This window comes from Manacus candei, unplaced genomic scaffold (genome assembly GCF_025592945.1).
Source record: "Manacus candei isolate 608988 ecotype Guabito, Panama unplaced genomic scaffold, ASM2559294v1 h1tg000094l, whole genome shotgun sequence".
Lineage (NCBI taxonomy): Eukaryota > Metazoa > Chordata > Aves > Passeriformes > Pipridae > Manacus > Manacus candei.
The window spans coordinates 1951979-1976219 of record NW_026138142.1 but is presented as its reverse complement, the minus strand read 5'-3'; the positions used below and the strand labels follow the sequence as shown (position 1 = coordinate 1976219).

The window sequence follows — 24241 nt, the reverse complement described above, 5'->3', positions numbered from 1 at the left end:
TTAAACATTCACAAATGGAGCACAATCCAGCATTAGCAAAAGGAGTATTTTAATTACCAGAGTGATTTGTGCTCAGGCTCTCTCAAATCAATTTAGATCTGGCTTATGAAGGCTTAGCTTCTACTGGTGGATTTACAAGTCCAAGCAAAACCCCTTCAATGTGTTCTAAGCTGACATAGGATTGTACACCCATGACTTTGCATTGGTTTAACTAAATTGGATTCAAACCTGAAAACCAATGGGAAGATGAACCCAAAGGCTCAGAAAAGTGAGAGTAAAATAGGAAAAAAAAAATTATATGAAAAAGTTCTCATTTCTATCTGAGAATAGCAAGAGGCTGCCTTGGTGGATATCTTACATGACACATGCACCAGCCCAGCAGGTTTCCTTCCCAATATGCTCATTCTTGCAGGTCCCCCTGGTCCCTGACTCTACATCTCCTTTCTTTCCTGTACCATTGCTGCAGCTGAAATATATTCAGTCATTCTGAGCTATCAGAGGCAGTGAATTAGCTTGTAAACTATGATAAAATGTAATTGAGAATACGTGCTATTGGAAAAGCAAATCATTTTAGTTTTAGTTTGTCTAACCACACTTAACAAGACTAGGGACAGTTAGACCTTTCATTATTAGGAGTTCATATGCTCCAAAATGCACAGGAAAATTGCCAGCTCAGTGATGGATTAAATAATGATAATGTTGAGAAGCAAACACTGACAGTAAGAAAATAATGATAGTTGGCTCCATTATAATGTCTTTTTCTTGACTAACTGAAAGATCTCTGTGTAGCTAGAACAGGAGCTAGAAAGTTCTCATTTATACTGCAGTAAGAGGCTTATTTCACTGGTGCTGTGTCTAAATTTTAGAAACAGTTGGTCCTGAGGCAAAGGCACAGAGTAGCACTTGGGTGGCCAAGAGGATCTGTTGCCATCAGGCTTCAGTTCTCTCCCTGTCTTCAAACAGACTGAGACCTGTGCAAGTTTTACACAAGTCTCTGCAGCTCCCATGCCATGAGAGGTCTTCAAAATAAGGATGAACTGGTGCCATCCTGCCCCTCTGTGCCCAGAAAAAGACCCCAGAGAGACCAGGATCCCACCTGAAAGTTGCTGTGGACACTGAGGCTTTCCATGCATGAGCCCAGAATAAAGTAGCTTAGATCTGCCTGTCCCAAATCATGAAGTCTCCCATGTCTCCTCATTTGTTGCCCATCAGGAAATTATTTCAGAGGTGGCACTTCCCTGCAAACTACTTCCCAGCAAGGGAGGTTATTGCAGTATTTTAAAAGGGTAAGGGGGATGATGATGGACCATTCAATGTGAAAATGATACTAGGCAAAATCATGGTGAGACTGCTACAAGATACATGCAGGAAAGAAACAGCATAATTAATGCTAGTTAGCTTGATTTCATGGGAATAGTTCTTGTAAAACTGATATGGTCCTTTGATTTGATTACAAATTATGCTGATGACGGTAACTGTGCTGTTATAGAATCCTTAGATTTCAGAGACGAATCTGATACCATGGGACACTGTGATGAAAATATGAGCTTTGTACTAAGACAAGCAATTTTTTTTTTAAATGGTTGATGTATCTTGAAAAATAATTGTAACCAGTGATGACACTGTAAATTCAGTGATGAATGTCTCAGAGTGAGGGATCAGTCGGAATGAGAACTGTCCTTCAGCTGGACTTTAACAGCATCTGGAAGAAAATATAAAAATCTTTGCTGACAACACTCAAAATGAGTGTAACTGATATTACAGATAAGGGTATTATACTGGCTGATCTGGATCACAGTGAAAAACAGATCTATTGTACAACATGCATTTTAATAAAACCACATACATCGTCTACCTCTGGAGGAGGAATGTAGGTCACTCTGGGGGATGTTTCTTGGAAAACAGCAGCTGAGAAGGAACTGGGGATCAGGATGATTGTTCAACAGTACAAAAGCTTTTGGGCAGGTCCAATAAAAGAGGTGACTGTTAGAATCCCCCAATACACAGGGAAATAACCCAACAAGCAGAGGGAGAGGGCAGTGCTTCAGTACTGGAATTCCACAAAACTGCTGGAAAGGGGGTGTCAAAAAAGGGGAAAGTCTCTGCAGGGAGCTCTATGAGCATGATTAGAAATCTGAAGGACCCATGACAGCCACAAAGAAACTCTGATTTTTTAATTATCCAGAGCAACGTGTAGTGGTAACTCACCCACAGTGAAGATGGGAACGATAGAAGACACCTAACAGCAGATGATTAGTGCCTCCAATTCAACAAATTCTACCTAAACATACAGTACCTGCTTCTAACACTGAGTACAAAGGACACCAGGAATAGATTCTCTAATAATAAGGTTTTTTCTCCATTATTTGGCATCATGACTCTGTAAATTAGATGTCTTCTTAAAGGCTGTGCCTAAGCTTCACTAGGAGCTACAGTCTGGGCCCGAAATTCCTGTGGAAAGTCTGATGGGCTCTGTTGTAGCAAAGGGAGGATTAACACATCATGCAAGTCTATTTCTGAATTTAAAATCTGAATCAGCTTTGGCTGAGGAGGTAGCCTGTGAGATCAGGAGAACTGGACACCAGACACAGGCTGTAGATTGCACTCTGGGTTAGGGCAGAGGGTGGCTCAGTTTCTAGGCTGTCCCTAAAGAAGTCACCTGGAAGGTTGTTTCACCTATAAAGGTATTGATGGAAACCAGGATATGAAACCTTCTCTTATACATGGCTACATATGTTGCTATTCCTAGGTGAAGGAGAAATTCATCCCTTTCCATGGCAAGGTTTGCAGCTAAACTTTTAACGTGAATTTGTGGTAATAACTTGCCTTTATGTATCCAGGTCTTTAAGTCCTCTCACTCTGCTCAGTGAAAAGCAAGGAGTGCTTCCAGCAGACCAAATGGCATCACACTGGTGTAAGAGCAGAAGCAGTGAAAGAAGAATGATTCTCTCCCGTTAATAATTCATTACCAGAGGTGTTACAGGATTTGCTCCAGCCTCATGTCATGTTTTGTTATCTACAAGCCATTGAACATAATTCAGCAGAAGGAAAAAAGCAGAATGTGGGCATGGCCATTGCTTGTACTGCTAAAACCTGGATGCCTGTGTGCTGTCACAGGGCTTGTGTGGGGAGTGGATTCAGCAGCACATGTAACAGTAGGGCAGTAATTTTGTGCTAGCATGGATTAAAATTGAACAAAAATATTGCTGTGCAGAGAAGCAAATGAAAGCTACTTTGACAAGAACCAAGGCCCTTGATTTGGAAATTATTTGGCATTTTGGTTAACACAGTAAATTTTGTCTAAAAATGATGAAGTTAGAAATTGATTGACATCCAAAACTGAAAGATAAAATTAGCAAACCAAAAAAAAAATCAAGAAAAGTCATCAGGAATCAGCCCATACAGAAAAACAAAACAAAACAATTGGTCAAACAGCTTTTCCTGTGTGAAAATTAGCTTCATTCATAAATGCACAAAATATAAATCCGAGTTTTGGAAGATCTACATAATGTTGTATTGTATAGTGCAGATGAAGCTGCTGCCACACATGCATGAAACCCATTTTACTCCTCCGGGTATTTTTCTTCTGCAGGAATGCAAAAATGATGGAGAAGTGAATGTTACACTATTAGCTTGTCAGAAAATTGGACACTAACACAAGAGAAAAGAAGAGCTGACATTTTCCGTAATCAGATTCACAACTGAATAAAATTTAATTTTTATGGATCAATATCCCTTTGTCTCAGTTTCAGAAACGTAGATGGAGAAGAGGAAGGGCTGAGTGGCTGCCCTACCAGGTTTTAATCTCCAAAACGTGAAACGGAGATGGAGACAAATTCATGTTGAGGGGCTGGTGTCAGGAGCAATGCTGTGAGGCAGCAATGGCAGCATCTCTGGAGGCTGTGAACATGGAGAAACCTTGTTGGCATAGAAGAGGATAGTGGTAGTGTTTGTGGCAGTGTTCTTCCCTCAGAAAATGTCTCCCATGGTGTGACTCTCAGGGTTGTCCTGTGCAGGGCCAAGAGTTGAACTCGATGATCCTTATGGGACCATTCCAACTCAGGATACTCTATGATTCTCTGATTCTTTAATGTAAAGTGTGACATACATAGATGTGTTAATGCTCAAAACAGTAAATGATGTGACTCTTGCCATGTTGATGTAGTGGCATTATAGTGCTATATTTAATCCTGACAGCTGTAGAGGGTCTGTAGATGGTCTGACCTTTGTTTCTTTTGCTTGGTTTCAGAATTGTGTCCATTCCCAGTGCCATCGCTCCCACACCTTAAAGGCTCCTTTTGCTTTTCATTTCCTTTGCATGATTTTACACAGGGGTTTTACAGCCCTGTCTGGATTAGTGTGTCAGAACATTACAACATAACACAGGAAAAAAATAATGAATTTTTTTGTTACATTAGAATGATTTCACTGTTCTAATCATGCAGACTGATCAGACAGGGGAAGCTGGCTTACCGTATGTCTCAATCAGTTATTATTTAATTAAGCAAAATTTGTCACAGCTAGAGTTCACAATTCACTGGCTACAGAGGCCTGAGTAGAAGATTTCAGAAGTATTTTTTCTCTATTTTGAGTCACTGTGATACACCCCGTCCTTTCCAATTAATTCTTTGATTATGATAGTTTGACTGAAGTGTATTATCCAGAAGGATCTGAGAGGTCAAGATGACTTCACAGATTGCTCCTGAATTCAGAGATCCCTCTTGAACAAACATCATCCCATGGGTGGGATGCCAACAGATTAGTTCTTCTATTACAAAAGCTAAAAAATAGTCATGTGTGAAACACAACAGCTTGTTAACGGAGTGTCTATACAAGTGCTGACATTAATTCTGTTTTCCCTTTCCTGTTTCCCCCAAGGTGGTGGTCAATGCCCTCGTGGGAGCCATCCCTTCCATCATGAATGTTCTACTCGTCTGCCTCATCTTCTGGCTCATCTTCAGCATCATGGGAGTGAACCTGTTTGCTGGGAAGTTTGGGAAGTGCATTAATAAGACGGAAGGAGACATGCCTTTAGACTCTAAAATTATTAACAACATGAGTGACTGCATACTGTATAACGTGTCAGGCACATTTTACTGGACAAAAGTTAAAGTTAACTTCGATAATGTTGGTGCTGGGTACCTGGCACTGCTACAAGTGGTAAGTGTGACCACCAGAAGCTAATAGGCAAATGTTGCTTGTTCTCATTGAAAGCATCAGTTTAAAGGCTCAGCTTAACCTCTATGGGTTTTTCATCCTTACCCATCAGGAGAGTGCCTTTCCAGACAGGTAAATTAGTCAAATGGTTTTAATTTGAGTTTCAGCTGCATCACTAATATAGTGCTCTGGGAGGCGATTGGACTATTGAGGTGAATTAAAGACCATTTTGACAATATTGTAATGCAGAGCAAAGTTCAGCTCCAGAAGAAAAGTCCTGGTCCAGGAAGGACTGCTCATGCAGATGGAGTGCAGTGGCCTTCCTGAACAGCCTGAAATTTCACTATGTCCTGCTGGGAAAAAAAATGAAGTCGTACCTTCAGTTTCTCAGCTGAAGTTACTGCATAAAGCCATAGTCCTAATCCTATTTTACAGACCTCTGCTCATTTTCCGTGTTTAAGAAGGAAACTGGTGCCTCTCATTCTGGTTTCTCACTTCATTTCCATCAGCTAAATATAATGATTCAGACTGAACTTCAGCATGGAACCTGGTGGTGGTGGTGGTCAGAACTCTGACACTCCACCCAGCTTGGTCCCTCTGGAAAGGTGGCAAGAGCATATCAGAGAAGAGACTGTTGAGGTTCAAAGACAGTGGCAATATTTGGTCTGTAAAGGCAGAAGTAGACGCCTTATACAGCCTTTTTCAGGCAGCAAATGTAAAACATGGGTAAATGAGTTGTATGCACTGAGATTCACTGAGTTGTAACACAGCACAACCTAATGGATAGAGCCATCTTCTTGTCCAGGCTCTGCTGCTGGACTGCTGAGTGATTTTAGACAAATTGCTTTCTGTTTCAATTCCGTGGGGCCCTCGTGTAAAGTAGTGGTTATGATGCTTATTTCCATTGTTCCTAATTTGCTCTCAAGACAAATGATGACAAGGGCTGGATATGCACTGGGAGTGTTTGCTGTGTTGCATTTTTTGTATGCAGAGTTAAACAAGCTCCTCGCTACATCCCTGGACAGGAAGGTTACTTTCTCGAAACACCTGTGATGGCATTCCTCAATACTGGGATAAAAAATTACTTGCTGGGAGCTCAATTCAGTTGTCACATACAGAATCCATCCTTTCCAGTGTGGCAGGGTATTGCCCTGGGCCCCCTCCTGCCCTTCCAAAAGGGCATGAGCCACACACAGACAGGTCCCTGTTGGATCTGCCAGCCCTCCTCCTTGCCATGAAGCAAATTTGCTTTTCCCAGATCTTGTTTTCTCTGACACAGACACAGGAAACAGCTCCATGAAGCAGTTTCCCTTTCTTGTATTAATGCTTGTCCTTATATGTGCTATTCCTGGTACACAAACACTTGAGTTTGAGATCATCTGACCACTATCCATCGAGCCTTTGCTTTCATACCCTCTGGAAAGCAGAAACGTCAGAATGGGCACAACCACTTTTGGTTCTTTCAATGACATAAAGATAAACTTGCTGAGAGCAAGAGCTTTTATCTTTTGCATGTAATTATGATATTCAACCCAGCCTTGCAGGGTAGATTAATTCACTTTGAACATCTTTAATTAGATTTTCTGTTCTATATGGTGTTTTCTTTGTCTTTTGTTTAAACATCCAATCTAGATGAGCAGGAGTTTCCAGGTTTAAAATATTTTTCTTACCTGAAGCTTCTCAATTCCTCTATGACAGCATAACAGATGAATATGGGTTTTTTGTGAAAAAACTCCATCATAGTAGTAGTTATTCCTTCACCATTTCTTTTGTAAGACTCAAGCTCCAGCTTTCTGAAAATCTTTAACTTTTCATAAACTGACACTGCCTAAGGGAGTATCCTGAAGCAATCTTCTCTAGTCACTTCTGTTGGGATCAGTGATGGCAGAAGAAACATAACTGGATATAAGGTGGATCTCAGCACACATTTGAAGGGACAGTCTAGTACTGCTCTTTTCCAGCTGAAAATGGACTTGATGACCCTGCAGGTTTCTTCCAAACCTGCATTGGGTAGGACAGAAGTGGATTTTCCAGAAGTACAAAAGGAATGTCATAAGAATAGGACCTGGTAGGTTGGACAAACTGATCATAGCAGGAATCAAGGGAGTCCTAAATCTCACTCAGCTTCTATGGCAGGTGCCGGTTCCCTCTTCCAGGAGGAAGGGCAGGAGCCAGATGCCACTAGGATTTTAACTTTAATCCTGCACCTGGAGCTCTTATGTTTGCTGCTAATGACAGTCTTAGGCAATAAAGTGTAAAGGTGACACCCGCAGAAGAGGGGCCCAAACATCTGGATCTCCTTTGCCAGACTCCCACCGAGGACTGTCAGTTACAGGTGCTCCTTGCCAAATGTCCTTCATATGGGGTCACATTCCATGAGCAAACCACCGTGGGAAATGCAGGGGATCAGCTAACAGCTCAGCTCTCCTGAAGAGACAGACACATCTGCGTGTCTCTTTGCACACTGGGGCAGAGCGTAGCAGTGAGGAGATAAGCGTTTTGGTTACGGGATCCAAAATACGAGCTTTTAAGTGGGACTTGTCTTTTGACTGTTGACATTTTCAGCCGCTGCAGCACGCTCTAAGTGACTCTGATCTTCCTTTGGATGCCTGAATGTGGCTGAAAATCCAACTGGAAACACGTAAAACAAACCTGTCTGCCTAATGTTCTGTCTCCGCTTCTGCAGTGTACTCGAAAAAAAAAAAATGAGAAGTTGCTATTATGGAAACTTTAAGAGATATTGCTATCCAGAGGCATAGTTTCTGACAATGTAGTTGAAAAGCGCATGAAATTTGCCCCAAATGTCTTCTGCTCTTTTCTTACCTTGTTTGGGGTCCATCATGTTTTTCTGAACATGCCACTTTGAATTAATGAGTCTGAGAAAACAGTCATGTGAAGTCAAGTTTCAAGCTTCTCCAGCTAACAGCCAGGCTCTCACAACAGGTTGCTAAATAAGAGATAGCCTCCACTCACTCTGCAAGCAAGAAAAATGCCTCATTCATGGGGAAGAAAAGATCTTTGTTATCACAAGCTTTTAACTTGCAAGAAGGATGATTCACTTTTCTGGAGATTTAACACTCTTAAAACACTAATCTATCAGGAAAAAGTTATTGCTGCAACCCAGTGCTTCAGTAGTAGCTTTTCTGTATTCCCAGATTTGCTTAGAGGATCACAGCATCTATGTTTTATAAATCTATATTTGAGCTGAACAAAGAAATGTCTTAAATTTCCAGTAGGAGTTTTACATTTCCCTTGCAGAATCCTTCCCTTCTACTCTGTGATCACCTCCACATATTTTTTTGCAATGGATTTTGAAATTTCAGCCATCTGTTGAAGAACACCAAGGAAACAAGTGGACTTTCATGTAGCATCAGGCTTTCCTGGAAAAGTTCTCCTTAGGTAGAATGGACTTCCATCGAATATGTCCTACAACTCTTTGTCACTTTGGGACTCCAGATAAGGAATGGAAAGATAAGAGAAGCACTCACAGACTAGCACAGCAAGCAGGAGCTGTAGAGTTAAAACAATCCCTCCTGCCAGGTTGGAAGTCATGACTGTGCTCATAAATCAAGTACAAAATGGTCATGAGACAGCAACGTGTGTCTAAAGTTACTGAGTTACTCAATGTCTTGCACTTCTGTAAACTGCAATGCTTGATTTTACTTTCACAGTGGATGCAAAATGTACAAAGAAGAAGGAGGAGAAGGAAAAAGAAAGGGAAAGAGAAAGAGAAAGAGAAAGAGAAAGAGAAAAAGAAAAAGAAAAAGAAAAAAAGAAAAAGAAAAAGAAAAAGAAAAAGAAAAAGAAAAAGAAAAAGAAAAAGAAAAAGAAAAAGAAAAAGAAAAAGAAAAAGAAAAAGAAAAAGAAAAAGAAAAAGAAAAAGAAAAAGAAAAAGAAAAAGAAAAAGAAAAAGAAAAAAAGGAAAAGGAAAAGGAAAAGGAAAAGGAAAAGGAAAAGGAAAAGGAAAAGGAAAAGGAAAAGGAAAAGGAAAAGGAAAAGGAAAAGGAAAAGGAAAATAAGACCAAACCCCCAAAAGTTTAAAGATTTATGGGCTTGCTTTATTTTAAGGCACCGTTTGATTTGAGGGCAGCCAGTGCTATCCCACCTATCCTCCTCTCTACTAATTTACTGCATTGCAGCTCTAACCACCAGTCAAATAACAAAATGTAATCCCATCCCAAGACGAGTTTATCGGTAGATAATCTCATCACATGACAGTTTCAGTAGAAAATGGTGTTTCTCTGGATAGCTTCCAGGCAGGATAATATCACAAACACTCCCATGAAGATTTTGTCACTTCCTTATCCAGAGTGTAAGTGGTTACTAATTCCAGATAAATAATTTATTTTCTCAGTGTTATATTTCTTTCATTCTCAGTATCTTTTACCCTCTGCAGATGAAGTGTCTAGGGAAGCTTTCCAGAAACCCTGTGGATTTTTAATTCTCTTACTGTTGGACAACTGGGGAATATAGAAAATCACAGCACTTCATTCCCTTAATATTTATTTTTGTCAGATCACTTCATCATCTGTTATCACTACAAACCACTGTGCCTTGCAGTAGAGTCTCCCATGTCTGTGGTACACATTGAGGGGTAAAATAGCTACTCAGGAGAAAAGATTTCCTCCCAAGTGGGAGAAAAGTACAGGCTGAGATCATATCATTTTGTGCCACAGGGAAAAGATTTCTTGTTTCATCCCGTCCACCCTTCCTGAACGGCACTTGGAGCTGAAAGCTGTAAGTGACTGTAATGACACCAGAAAACCTTTCGTCAGATTAGAAAGAGAATGGCAAAAAAGGAAAATATTAGAACCCGTAAGGGATATAAGCATGACAGGTTCAAATAATTATTTGTTTTAATAAAACTGCTGATCGTTCCTGTAAATACTTTTCATCTAAAGTGGTTTTTAACACATGGTACCATGGAAGAGATTTTCCAAAGGATTCTCGTTTGGGAGAGTGCATTAATCTCTTTCAACCAGTAGATAAAAATGTGCAGCCTTTCAAATATTGTTTTATATATACTCTCATGAGAAATATGATTGACCTCTTGTACAACATTTTCCTTTGGCTCAGTAACATTCAGAAGAAACTGGGAAGACATCATTACCTCCAGGACTTAATATAATAAGAGAGAGTGTATAGTGGAGCATTTCTAAAATCACTGGATGTGCCTCAGCACAACTGCCTGGGTTTCTCCTGGGAACCTCTGGCCAAATTCCTATTAGCCTTATCTGGAATTGCGTGCCCACACAACAAGAGAAAATTCAACCTATGTGTCAGTAGGATGTAAAAAAATATGGGGTGTGGGTCTTTCATGCGTGTTAGTGTAAATCTGATTAAATGAAAAATACCTTGTTATCTGCTCACACTGAGTTAGATTCAGGGTGAGTCTAAATGGGTCAGAAGTCAAATGAGAAACAACCCTAGAGAACTAATATGAAGGTAATGGGACTTAGGCCAGAGTCAGACCTAATGCCAAGTGTGTTTGGCATCAGGCTATGTCTAATAAGAGGCCTATATTGAGATCTAAGAGTCATGGTTTTGCTACAGAATAGTAAAAATCACTTCCATGCGTTTCTCCTGAGATTTCTGTCCCTGCTCTTTCTCCATTGAAGATTCCAGTAAGAGACACTGACTTCTGTGGAATCCTTCCTTGTTTAAACAATTTTAAAGAAAAATTAAACCCCCTGATTTAAGAAAAATAAAGTCTGACCAGTAAAGCAGATTGAGTTTCCAGGGCCGGGCTCACAGCAAGTGTTGATTTCCTTTGCTCCTTTCAAATCAGCTGTGATTAGTGCAACTCCCTGGGCTTTACCACTGTCTTGACTTGTCCTGGTTTAAAAAAGAGGGCAGAGTCCAAGCTTCAGTGGGATCCTACAACATAGTTGTCAGTATGAGCAAGCAATATGCATGGGATCCATCTCACCTGGACCAAACTTGTGCAGGACAACATTCTTTGTTTTATGTGCAGCTGTTATCTCTTCATTACTTGAAATTCTTAAGGTCAAAACTTCCAAAGATTTAATTGCCATGTTTTCTCTCCTTCTTAAATTCTCTTTTAAAGCCCTCTATCTTTTCCCTACAAGTACAGAAAATCAGGAAACACAAATGGGAAAATCCAGGAGAAAAACATTCTGGAATGATTTTAAATATCAAAATGAGCATAAACTCATGGATATGTATTGCTTTAAAAGGCAGACAGTCCATTAATTGTGAAGAACATGCTCAACATTGCATTTTGAAAGTTCAGCACAGAGATGATGTTATAATTTCAAGATGTACTTATTTAATTTGCTTATATATAATGTGGTTTTTTTTCAGGCCACATTTAAAGGCTGGATGGATATTATGTATGCAGCAGTGGATTCACGAGAGGTAAGTCCCTGCATGGAAATTAATCATTTCCTTTTCCATTGACTTTTGCAGCACTCAAGATGCTTAACAATAAACACAACAAAAAAATTGCATGTAGGTTGCCAGTCCCAGTATTATTCTGATTGGGACAGTTGCAGACCTTCACTTTTTGCAGCTGCTACTGAAGCATCACAACCTTGAGATTAAAACAAATGCAGCTCTACACTGAAGGAGCATGGAGGGACTTCTGGTAAGGCAAGAGACTGATGTGAGCTTTAAACTCTGGCTTGAGATGTTCTGGAGCTCTGGGTGCTGGTGACTGCCCAGGTCTTACCTGCATCCTCTACAGCTGCCAGGTTTCCTTAAGAAAAATGCATTTCCTTTGCTACATCACATATACTTTGTTTTTTTATGAAGGATTTATTGACTCCTTTTCCTCTATTAATGATATTAAAGGAATAAGTTTATGCTTGCTGTTAATTTTTGAGAGAGCTGTCTGGTACTGGGAATTTGACAAGGCTGAATTCAGTAATAGGGGGTCAAGCCTTAAATGGAGGAATAAGGGGTGGGAACACCTCGTGGCATCATAGAAGCAGAAAAGTACCTTCGCAGAACATAGCTCATGATGTTTTTTTATTCTGGTACTACATGTACACATGTGTATCCTCCCTAATGCTGAATGAAACTCATGGGTTACCCCTGAGAAAATACAGCATTTCAGGAATGCAAGTTCCTGGCACCTTGTTTGCATACCTGTTGCTGATGGGGCAAATCTGAGCACTGTTGTCAAATGTAGAGGTGACTTGAGGTTGTTGGCCTGCATTGCTCAGTTATTCAGCAAAAGATCTTATTCAATTCCACCCTTCATTAAAAAAAAATCGTACTTATAAATACGGGTTTTTTCAGTAGCATTTAATTATACTGGATCACAGTTCTGTTTTTTTATAAGTTCCACTAGACCATATAAGTTTTAGAATAATCAGAAAATTGATTCTTTTCCCCTTCTGGGTTCAGACTGAGAATATTTTAGAGGATTTATTCTGGCCTTGCACTTTCTGGAGCAGTGTGATCACTGTGACAGTCTTGTGAAACATTGCTGAAATGACCATGGCAGTGCAGATGCCAATAGTAAACTTCAGAGACCAAGGAGAGCTGACTCTGTTCATGGGAGCGACACCATTTTTTTTCATGTTTTATAATTTTGATTGCTATTGGACAGTTCTCATTTAACTGCATCAGTATTTTGATGTGTGCAGAGATGGTGTAATTTTCACATTTTCCCTTCTCCCTTTGCAGTACGAGGAACAGCCTGAATGGGAATATAATTTATACATGTACCTGTACTTTGTGATTTTCATCATCTTTGGGTCTTTCTTCACATTGAACCTCTTCATTGGTGTCATCATTGACAATTTTAACCAACAAAAGAAAAAGATAAGTACTGCATATGCTACATATAATCTTGTGATTGCTGCAGAGACCAGGTCAAGGAATAGATTTATCAGCAATGGCTTTGCCACAGTAACCTCAAGATTAGCAGTGGCAGAGAAACTGCAAAAAACACCTTACAGGATTTTTACAAAGGCACAGCTGTAGCAGTCCCTGATGTCCCCATAGCATGAGCATCCTGAAAATATAGGCTGGGGGATTATATTCCCCCACAGAAAGCAGTAAGGCAGCTTCAGGCAGAGGGGATCTCTGGCACAAACTTTGACACAGGCCCTCATGGTGTCCCCTGTGCACAAATACCATCGTCCCTCCAAGAAGTCCATCCTGCTCTCCTCAACCAATTACCTGCCCCAAGGTAGCTGGCAAGGGCCAGGGAGGAGCAACCTGGCTTGGGAGTTGTATTTCTCACTGCTTGGTAGGCTCTAAACACAGGAGGGGGGTTCTTCTATTTCCCCCGCTCACCCTGGACCTACCTTGACCGCTGTCAGAACCTGAGTCCTGCTCCTCCATCATTGCCTACACTGCTCTCTGTCTCCTGCCCCTCACATCCATGTGATGAGCAGCTCCCAGCACTGCATCTCAACAAACCCATCAGATTGTTGTTTAACCCCAGCCAGCAACCAAACCTCTCACCTGCCCACCCGCTGCTCCCATGACGGTGTGGGGGAGAAAACTGGAAAAGTGATGAAACCCTGGAGTTGAGATAAAGATTGTTTGTTAAGGAAAACAAAAGCCATGCACAAGCAAAGCAAAACAATCCACCAGTTCCCATGGGTGGGCAGGTGTTCAGCTATCCCCAGGGAAAGCAGGGCTCCATCACACAGAATGGATGGGAAGACAAAGGCCATCATTCCGAATGCCCCCTTTGCCCATCTTCTTCCCCCAGCTTTGTATACTGAGCATGGTGCCACACAGTATGGAATATCCCTTTGGTCTGTTGGGCTCAGCTGTCCCAGCTGTGTCAGCTCCCAGTTCCTTGTGCACCCCCAGCCTATTCATGAGTAGGGTGGTGAGAGAGAAGCAGAAAAGGCCTTGAGAAACTGTGTGAGCCCTGCTCAGCAATAAAAACACCCCTGTGTTATCAACACTGTTTTAGGCACCAATCAAGCATAGCCCCATCCTGGTTACTGTGCAGAAAATTAGCTCTATCCCAGACAAAACCAGCTCACCTTCTTAGATATTTTGAAGGAAACTACATTAAAAGGAAAATGAAATGGGAGAGTATGCAGCCTTGAACTTTAGAGTGGGTCAGTGGAGTTCTCTTCGTCAAAAGTAATCATGTTGTTCTCACCCTATACTTAGGTGGCCAGGACATTTTTATGACAGAAGAACAGAAAAAGTACTATAATGCAATGAAAAAACTGGGATCTAAGAAACCTCAAAAACCAATCCCAAGGCCACTGGTAAGAACAGCATAATTCAATTGAACTTTGTGTAATAGCTGAATGTTTTTTTAGTAGAATAAATGCAATTCAACTTTCTAGTATAGGAAGGTTTATTGCTCCCAGATGAAAGGCACTTTGTAATTATATGTTTTGATTTTGGATGATATTTGCAAGTTCATTGACCTGTGGTACAAAATTCCCACTGTTCTGCAGCATTTACTCAAATTCCAATTTACGTATGCCATTTACTTATTCCAGTGACCACCTGCCTGCATTGAATAAATTCATGGCCACAGTCCAGTGTCTTGTTTTCAGTAGTTTCAAGAAGCATTAGGAGTAAATGGGTTTGAAAACTCTATCATAAAACCATTCATCACCATCTTTAAGTTTATGAAGTTCTCATCAGAAACAGTGCATATTGACTGTTTTCCTCTACTTTCTGATCAATTAGGAGACAACTATGTTGTCATTTTGGCACAGCTCAATTTTCCTAACTAAACCCTCTCCTTTCCCCCAGAACAAATACCAAGGTTTTATTTTTGATGTCGTCTCAAAACAAGCCTTTGATGTCTCCATCATGATTCTCATCTGCCTTAACATGGTTACCATGATGGTGGAAACGGATGACCAAAGTCAAGAAAAAGTCAACATCCTCCATAAAATCAACATGCTTTTTGTTGCCATCTTCACTGGAGAGTGCATCTTCAAAATGCTGGCTCTGCGACACTACTACTTCACCAATGGCTGGAACATATTTGACTTTGTGGTTGTGATTCTGTCCATCGTAGGTAGGTGACCCTGGATTTTCACACCCAAAACTCCAAAGTTAAAAACGGAGACATAAAACTTATTGACGAAGTTAAAGGCTTTGTGCAGTAATGTATGGTATAGGCTCGGAGAATTGAATCTTAAACACACTTTTTTTAGTATGTAATTTTAATTTAACATAGCACTGCCAAACAATAACTGGTGTGATCAGCAAAATTATGAGGTTTATCATACCTTTATTATCATACCTTTATTATCATACCTGAACACCCTTATGGTGATAAAACACGGTCCAGAACTGGCCCACCACATACACTTAACACCAGTTCTGTGTAACAGGCAAAAACAGAGAAGTAAAAAAGCCACATGAAAAAGGGCATGTGTGGATTGTTATTGTTTTGCTATTTATTTTTTGTTACAACAGTATGAAATAGTCCTTCAGGGCAGGTTCAAGCAGTGCAGTGAGTCTGGCTGTTCTCAGCCCCGTTGTCACTAGAGCTCCACACCCTCATATATCCAAGGGATGAAACAGAAAGGCACAATTTTATTGTTAGTTTGTGCTTTTTGCTATTCTGCAACCCCAACCCCAGATCATACATTAAATGCTACAGAAGTGCAGTTCAAGTGTGAGTTTGAAATCCTACCAAAATTGTTTTCATTACAGTTGGAAATAAAGTAGCAACTGGAAGATGGTCAACTGATCCAGCGAGCAAAAGGAGCTCAGAAATTCAGCTCTTCCAAAAGAAAACTTCCATTTTGAAGGGGGGAAGAGTTAAATGAAAAAGTGTCATGTTAGGAAAACAGAGACCTCTCGTTGACTGATACTCTTTTTGCACTAAACAGTCTCTAATGGACCAGGGAACCTACAAGGTGCCAATGCAGATCTCCAGTGCCCAGAGAGCAACCTGTGCTTTGGGGGCCTTGAACGACCTGGATTTCACAGATTTGGGTCACCCAGGGAACATTACTGCCATGCAGCTGTCATCAGAACCTTGATGCTAGGTGCCCTGGGTATGCCCATAGCAGTCAATTAACCAGAGGTGTCACGTTGGTCATAGTGCTGCCTGTGATCAACCATGTCATTTCAGTGTCAGAGGCCTTGGTCCATGCCAGGGAACCCTCTCCCAGGTGGGACACATGAGCTCAGCACAGCTCAGTGCAGCCAGAGACTGTTGGCATCAGACAGTCTGCACCAAGGGCTCTGTTTCTGCTGGAAGAGTTTAGTTACAGGGATGCAAGCTCATGTTGTTGCTAGTACAATCTTAGACCTTAATCCCCTCCCAGCCCATCAGGGAAACTGAAAAAATTTATAAGCATCCAATCAGCCAAGAGGCTGCACAGTAGAAAGCTGCACTGTTCCACTGATGGCTCAGAAAAACAGGCCCAGCACACCAGCACTTCAGTGCTGACTCTCTAATATTTTACAGACAAAAATGTGGTCATGTCAGAAAAATTCTGACCATCTGCACTCAGGATAAATTTCTCAGGTGGGTCATGGCCAAAAGCAGCAGTTATTTGTGTCCTATCTGAGTTGGTCCTGGTTTATCATCCCCAACAGGAAAGCTTTTCCTTACTGAAACTACCACTCTTTGCTCATAATGTCAACACAGTCTGTATGGATTAAATGGGCATGAAAGCACCAACAATGCCATTCCCTTTATTGTAGGCCTTCCAGTCTGGGGAACTTTTCATTTATTTTCTCAATAATCCTGACTGATGGCTTTAAAGGGAAGCCTGGGATTATTTTCCATGTACTAACTCGCTGTTTGTCTCTTTTCTTTTCAAGGCACTGTACTTTCTGACATCATCCAGAAATATTTCTTCTCTCCCACACTCTTCAGAGTCATTCGTTTGGCTCGGATTGGCCGGATCCTAAGACTCATCCGGGGAGCCAAAGGAATTCGAACTCTCCTGTTTGCCTTAATGATGTCCCTACCTGCTCTGTTCAACATTGGCCTCTTGCTTTTTCTGGTCATGTTCATTTATGCCATTTTTGGCATGGCTAACTTTGCCTATGTTAAGAAGGAGCATGGGATTGATGACATGTTCAACTTCCAAACCTTCGCTAACAGCATGCTCTGTCTCTTCCAAATCACAACGTCAGCTGGATGGGATAGTCTTCTCAACCCTATTTTAAACACTGGACCACCATATTGTGACCCAAACCTTCCTAATGCAAATGGTTCAAAGGGAAACTGTGGAAGCCCTGCTGTAGGGATTTTATTCTTTGTTACATATATCATTATATCATTTCTCATTGTTGTAAACATGTATATAGCCATTATTTTAGAGAACTTCAGTGTAGCCACTGAGGAAAGTACAGAGCCTCTAAGCGAGGATGATTTTGATATGTTCTATGAAATCTGGGAGAAGTTTGACCCTGAAGCCACTCAGTTTATTGAGTATTCTGCACTTTCAGACTTTGCAGACGCGCTATCAGAACCTTTGCGCATAGCGAAACCAAACAAAATCAAACTCATAGCTATGGACCTGCCCATGGTCAGCGGAGACAGGATCCATTGCTTGGATATTTTGTTCGCTTTTACGAAAAGGGTGCTAGGAGAATCCGGAGAGATGGATGCCCTTAAAATACAGATGGAAGAAAAGTTCATGGCGGCGAATCCGTCTAAGATCTCTTACGAACCGATTACAACAACTCTCAGGCGGAAACAAGAAGAGGTCTCTGCCATCGTCATCCAGAGGGCCTACAGGAGACATTTGTTCCGGCGCTCCATGAAGCAGGCATCTTACTTGTACCGGCACAGAACTTTGGAGAGCAGCATCCTCGAGGACGATGCACCCGAGAAGGAGGGTCTTATTGCGTTCATGATGAACGAGAACTACGGCAGGCCAATAGACAAATCCCAAAGTCTGTCCTCCACCTCCTTCCCTCCATCCTACGACAGCGTCACCAGGGGCACGAGCGATAATCTCCCGCTGAAGATAACGGACGTGAGCAAAAGCGACGAGGCTATGGATTGTCTTCTCTCGCCGGACAAGGATAAGGAATCAATTGTTTAAATGTTTGTTTAGAATGCTTTAAAATATTGTTTACAGAATGTAATGCTGTAACTACACAACGGTTGAAGCAGCCTTCTTGTTAAAAATTAGTTGCAAAAGAAACAATGGAGTTTTTACCCTTAACTACAGGAGTCTAATAAGTCATATAACCTTTGACCCTGCTCTTTTTGACTTGGTTCAACATTTATATTTATATATGCACAGGAAGAATCTTTGCAGGGTCATAGCTGTTATATCAATGGTGTGAATAAGAATAGGCTAGACTGTAAAACAGTAAACACAGTGTATATCTATCCACAGATAAAGCCTGGCTGTATAAATTCATTTAAGGTCTTACTCATATTAGTGTGTTTACTTATGGCGATGTATGACCTTGCATTCTAAAAAGAAAAAAAAAAATCACAGCTGCTGTAGCAAAATGTAACACTTACTGTATATGTTGTGAATGGTCTTTCATAAATTTATTATATTTGATATTTTTTTACTTAAAAAAAAAAGTCTCTTTTTCCATGGAGATTATTGATCCTTACACTCTTCATGATGAACTCTGAGTTAAGGTAATAGGAACTTGTGGGATCCCCATCGCTTGAAGAGGAAAGTTGTTGCAAATAAAAGTATCAAATTAGCAACATTTAAACTGTTTATTACACTAAGCCCTCCCTCTTGGGACTTGCAGCTGCACGTCAGCAGAAACACACAAAAAAACCACCAGAACAGCAAATGATGTCAAAACAATGAGAGAAATGGCTTGTTCTATCCTTCAGGAAACTAGACAGTAATGGATCCTGTTTGTAAAACTGTTAATAAAAGCACTAATTTTTTAGTATGTTTCAAGATTCTGCTTCGAAATCCGCAATCAAACTCGCCATAGAAGTAGCGCATCACGTTTGTGTGTAGTGCTCCAAAGCACCATCTATACTGGCAAAGTTTCTGTTAAGGTAGTGGGATAGGATATGTTTTCCCCAGGAACACTGAGCTAAGCAGCCTTATTGGGATCTCTGTGCATCAATATTGCTCACAAAAATACTACTACGAATAATAATAATAATCAATCAATGCCAACTGGGCCGTACAGAATGGCTGTGACAGTGTGATCAAGAAGGTGGGAGGGGAATTGCCTCTGGATCTGTACATAAATTTTGAGGTTTTGAATCCTGTTTACTCAGTGTCCATCTTTCATTTTCTCAGATGGTACAGTTAGATTTCTGGGGAAGGACAAGAAATACAGGAACCAATAAAAAGAATCTACTAGGTAATAGATATATCCTCATTCCTGTAGGCAAAGTAATATTTACAGTTGATGTGTCCCTCAGCTTCAGGCCAAAGAAATGACAATGGGGTGAAGGGTGGATGTGTGGCTGTAGAAAAGTATTAGAGGTTTTACGTGCTAACATAGATTATTATTTATTATTAATATTTCAGCCTCGATAGAATGTGAGAAATTATTTATGGAATATAGAGACAAGTCCATCACTACAGACAAGTTCTTTCTTTTTCACTTTCAGACTGATTGTACTTGGGTTTGGTTGGACTTCATGGAAAATCTTGAGATTTCTGTAATGAGCCATTGCACTTTAAGGAAGAGTAACTGTGCTTTTCACCTTGGAGAAGCAAAGATATCAAGAATGTATTTAAGGTGTATTGTCATGAACATTTAGTTACATCCCAGGTTGTATAGGAGTCAAAAACCACATGGGGTTGGCAACAAGAATTAAAACAACATGTTACAGTCAAGTTTATCTATGGCCATTGTTATCTGTCCTCTAAACAAGTCAGAATATGTAAGACAACATGTCAAAAGGATGACAATGTATCTGTGTAAATATGGGCTAATAATATTCTCTCCATTCATTGAGAGGTGTCTCAGGCATTCACTTGAGAGTGGTCTATTGGTTAATTCAGAGGATTTGCCATCAGGATTCCTGGGGTCTATTCCTGATTCTTACTACATGATTTTTAGGCAAATAATTTAACCTATCTGTGCCTCAGTTTACCCATCTGTAAAATGGGAATAATAATACTTACCTACCTCACAGGGGTGTTGTAAGACTTTCTGGTTGCAAAGTGCTATAAGGGAATGAACCGTACTATATAAGTATTATTATAATCATGCTCTCTTGCCCTTTTAACCCCATGTCTATGGTGTATAACATAGGGCTGTTCCTCTGGGCATTTTGTTGCCTTTAAATCTTGTATGTAATTAGATTCTAACTTAAGGGGACTACTCTTTGTTCCTTGAAGTGAAAACTCTCTTTATTCTTTCCCCCCTCCCCACCCCTAACCTCCCCTGAAAAAAACAGAATTGCTCAAGGCTTCTCAAATTAGAGAAACTTTATACAAATTCCCTGTGTATTTATGCTGTAATGTTATTCTGACTGTACATATCACCCAGAAAGAGTATGCGATTTTTATATTTATATGCATATATATATATACACACATACGTATATCTATACATATATATGTATCTTGTGAGTTTATAGAGTGGCTGACACTCAGAGGACACGACTTACTGATTAAAATGTTTTCTCCTCAATGGGATTTATTGATCATTAGCAACAAGCTGCTGCCTATAATGAAACTGTTTAATTAGAAAATAGTACATTCATTACTTGCTGAACAAGCATTTATTGGCTGACAACTAGTAAAATTATTTTCCTTTCAAAGCTTTAAAATAAAAAAAAAAAAGAGGGAAAAATGCTAAGAAAAAGGAGAATTTCTCATGTGATTTTTTTTCACTTACAATGTAAACTGTTTGAAACCCAAGGAAAATGCCAGCCTGCACTCAGAAGTGTGTTGTTGGTCATGCTGTTTTAAAAATATTTTTGTTATTTTCGACTTATATTAGAAAATATTCAACTGCTATTCTTATTAAGAGTCAGGCCCAGTAATGAACGGGATGTAAAGAGACAATTAGCTGGTCATTGATTATATTAGAGAAGTGCTCTTCCTCTGGTCATTTCACTCTTGAGTTGAACATTTTAGTGTCATTGCTGTGAGACCCTATAGTACTGATGCAATTAGAAATGGTTCTGTCTTTTACCCAAAACCTGTAAAAAAAAAAGAAAAAAAAAATGTAATGCAAAAAAAGTCTGAAAGATGGGTCTTAACTCTAGATGTTTACAGTGCAACTTTCTAAAACTGAATTGTAAATTACTTTCAAAACCTTTGTAACTGGAAGGTTGGTTTTCTATTGGGTTTTCTATTGTTTTGTGGCGCATTTCTTTAGAGATGAAGAGGAAATGGTATCTTTGTATGGTTGCGGAACTCCCCTAGAAAATGTCATATAACCTCACTTGTAGATCCTTATTAATGGAGATGCCAATCCAAATCCAGCCATGATACAACCTCCCAGTGCAGTGATTTAGTTTAAGACACTAACTCAATAGTTGGCCCACACTGTCTATAAGCATGGTGAGTGCTACCATTCTTTTCTGTTGATTTGTTCAATAAAGGCAACCACATGAATCACTCAAGCTACAAAAAGAGCAAGGAAGATATCAGCCAATATCATAGGACATATTAAGCTGTTTGTACCTGGAAAAATTCAAGTTTATTATGTTTCTTTATTAAATAAATAAGGATAACAAATACATCCTGTGCCTTTTTTTTTTTTTATGCTATCAACATTTATGTTATTATTTCTGTGACTCTTTTCCAACACATTTGTTTGGGAAATTCATGATGACTTTTGTTAGAAGACTTGAGGATGAAAACACCTGCAGTCCATCTTACATTGTAAGGCAACCTGCAGGGCATTAAAGGCTTGATCCAGAGCTTGTTGAAATCAATGGAAAATTTCTGGGTACGTCAGATGAATTAGAAGCAGATCTGAAAATTTCTCTTCAAAGAGAGTCATTTACAGGATAAACCCAGCATTGATATTTCAACCTATCCTTCCCAGTAGAATTAGCTGGAGGAGGAAAGATTTTACTGGAAATGCAGGATCTCATTTAGAGATTAATAAAAAACATATAAAAGAGATTTTCTTAATGGTGACATAAATGTCTTTCCATTTAAATCATATTGATTTGCATTTGGTTATTATTATATTAGTTAGATCTTAAAATTTGTACCAAATAAAGAGTAGTGTCCTTCCTAATGCATACGTGCCTTAATCCTGGAAGGAGCTTCAAAAGGGACATGAATGACCCTTAGCCTTGATTGGATCAGCCTTATCTTCATCCAGGTCAGCACTAATTTCATTATCCTGTTTCAGTGCTATGATTTTTATTTAAACATGGCAGGATCCTAACCATATTAAACCAGAGCAAAATTGAGCTAGTTTGAACTGCAGTTCTGTCAGACCTTTGAATTAGCTTAATAAAATCAGTTTATAATCATGTTTTACATGAAGCTGGGGCAGTCTGACTTATAGAACATACTTTTTTTTAAATAAGAATTTGCTAAAACGTATCCTATAATAATTTGACTTCTGAGTAATCATATGTACAGAATGAATCTGTCTAAAAAATTTCAGCAAGATGTTTTTGGTTAGAAGGAGCAGTTTGCTGAAATGACAAATCTCTGTGGAAACATGACAGGTTAGTTAAGGAAATTCCTGGTTATAATTTGAGGTCAAAATTCCCATTAGAAGGAAATTCAAGGTCATAATCCCCACTATGAAAATTTTCAGATCTAGATTTTTAGCAGAACTGCCTAACTTAGTTGTGTTCCCATCACTGTGCTAGGAGCTGCTTTGGGCTACAGGACCCTTCTTATTTTCATGTAGATCTTGAGGAAGTTTCTAAGGGGTTTCAGATTTTCTATTTTTCAGGATGAAATTTAAAAAAACCCACCAAAATTGCAAAATGGATTTCTTGTCCTGTTTTCCAGCCCTAGCAAGGAACCTGGAGGATTGGCTCCTCAGAAAATGGGGATTTTTTTAATTTTTTTAGTTTTTGTTATAAAATTATTTGGGTTTGAAGGGACCTTAAAGATCATCCAGTTCTAACCCCTTGCCATGGGCAGGGACAGCTTCCACTAGACCAGGTTGATCCAAGCCCTGTTCAACCTGGCCTTGAACAATTCCAGGATAGGGCAGCAGTAACTTCTCTGGGAAACCTCTTGCAGTGCCTCACCACTCTCTCAGTGAAGAATTTCTTCCCAATAACCAATCTAAATCTCCCCTCTTTTAGCTTAAAGGCATTAATCAATCAAATTATGTTGATTTTGCAAAGCAGCAGATCTATTAAATCAAACCTGTGTGAAATCCATGAGATCAGAGTCAGAGCCTGCAATTTCCAGATTCGTGTTGAGATTTTTTTTTAGTGGTTTCAGTTCCTTCTTACCTTTGATGCAAATTGTTTTACTAAATACCAAGATCACTTTTTGAAACAAGTCAGCGTTAAGAGAGTTAACAGCAGCACAGGCAACTCATGAAGTTTTCTTAGGAAAAGCCAGACATTAGCAATTTGCTTTAGATCCAAAGAGAATTTTTATAACCATCAGAAGTTGCTGTAGGAAGAGAAGGAATAAAGAACAAATGCTTTGCAGCGTGAAGCCTCCACTGGGCTCTAAAGGACACCCACGTAGGATGGCAGTGTCGTGTTTCTGACACCAGCAATGCGTTTTGCTGCTGTGTGACAAGAGCAGAACTGGATTTAAAACACGGGAAAGCAGACTGGAGCACAGCACATGGAGGAAAAGTGCCGAACACCTGCGAAACGGCTGCTCCTTCACGTCAATCCCCCCGGCGAGGCGCGAAAGACCGACCGCGCCGGGTGAAGAACAAACATGGAAATCCTCCTGAGTGTTTACATGTTGCAAAGAAATAGCAGCCGTGTCAAAGGGAAAGCATGTGAAAGCAAATAGTCCACAGGGAATAGCTATTGGCAGTGAGCAAAAAAATGCTTCGGAGTCAAACGTCACCGATAACCCCACGAGGGCTGGAGGTGTTGGGCTGCAGCGCAGGCATGGGTTTGTCAGCACCTCCGCCCGAGCTATTTTAGCCAGCTGACAAACAGGACTTTGAGCAGCTCCTGACCCACGTGCTTTTGCTGTGGCAAAGTTTCTGAGACTGCTGCTGCAGTTGTTTTTCCCTGGAATCTCAGTGCTTTGCATTGGGTCGTGAATCCCTGCCCAAAGTCAGGGCACCGGAGGTC

At 40.1% G+C, this 24241-nt stretch overlaps 1 protein-coding gene across 11 annotated transcripts in view; it reads left to right on the top strand.

Moving 5' to 3' along the window:
• The window catches only part of LOC127461039 (sodium channel protein type 5 subunit alpha-like), a 214094-nt gene extending 193469 nt beyond the window's left edge, over positions 1–20625 (top strand). For 10 of the 11 annotated variants that reach the window (XM_051768281.1, XM_051768280.1, XM_051768275.1 and 7 more), the window contains 6 exons: positions 4879–5160; positions 11482–11535; positions 12811–12952; positions 14266–14366; positions 14866–15136; positions 16903–20625. In XM_051768281.1, coding sequence (XP_051624241.1) covers positions 4879–5160; positions 11482–11535; positions 12811–12952; positions 14266–14366; positions 14866–15136; positions 16903–18137 — 2085 coding nt within the window. In that variant the 3' untranslated portion in view covers positions 18138–20625. Of the gene's footprint in view, positions 1–4878; positions 5161–11481; positions 11536–12810; positions 12953–14261; positions 14367–14865; positions 15137–16902 lie in introns of all 11 variants that reach the window. The other variant, XM_051768270.1, reaches the window with a different exon arrangement.
• The last annotated feature ends 3616 nt before the right edge of the window (positions 20626–24241 follow it).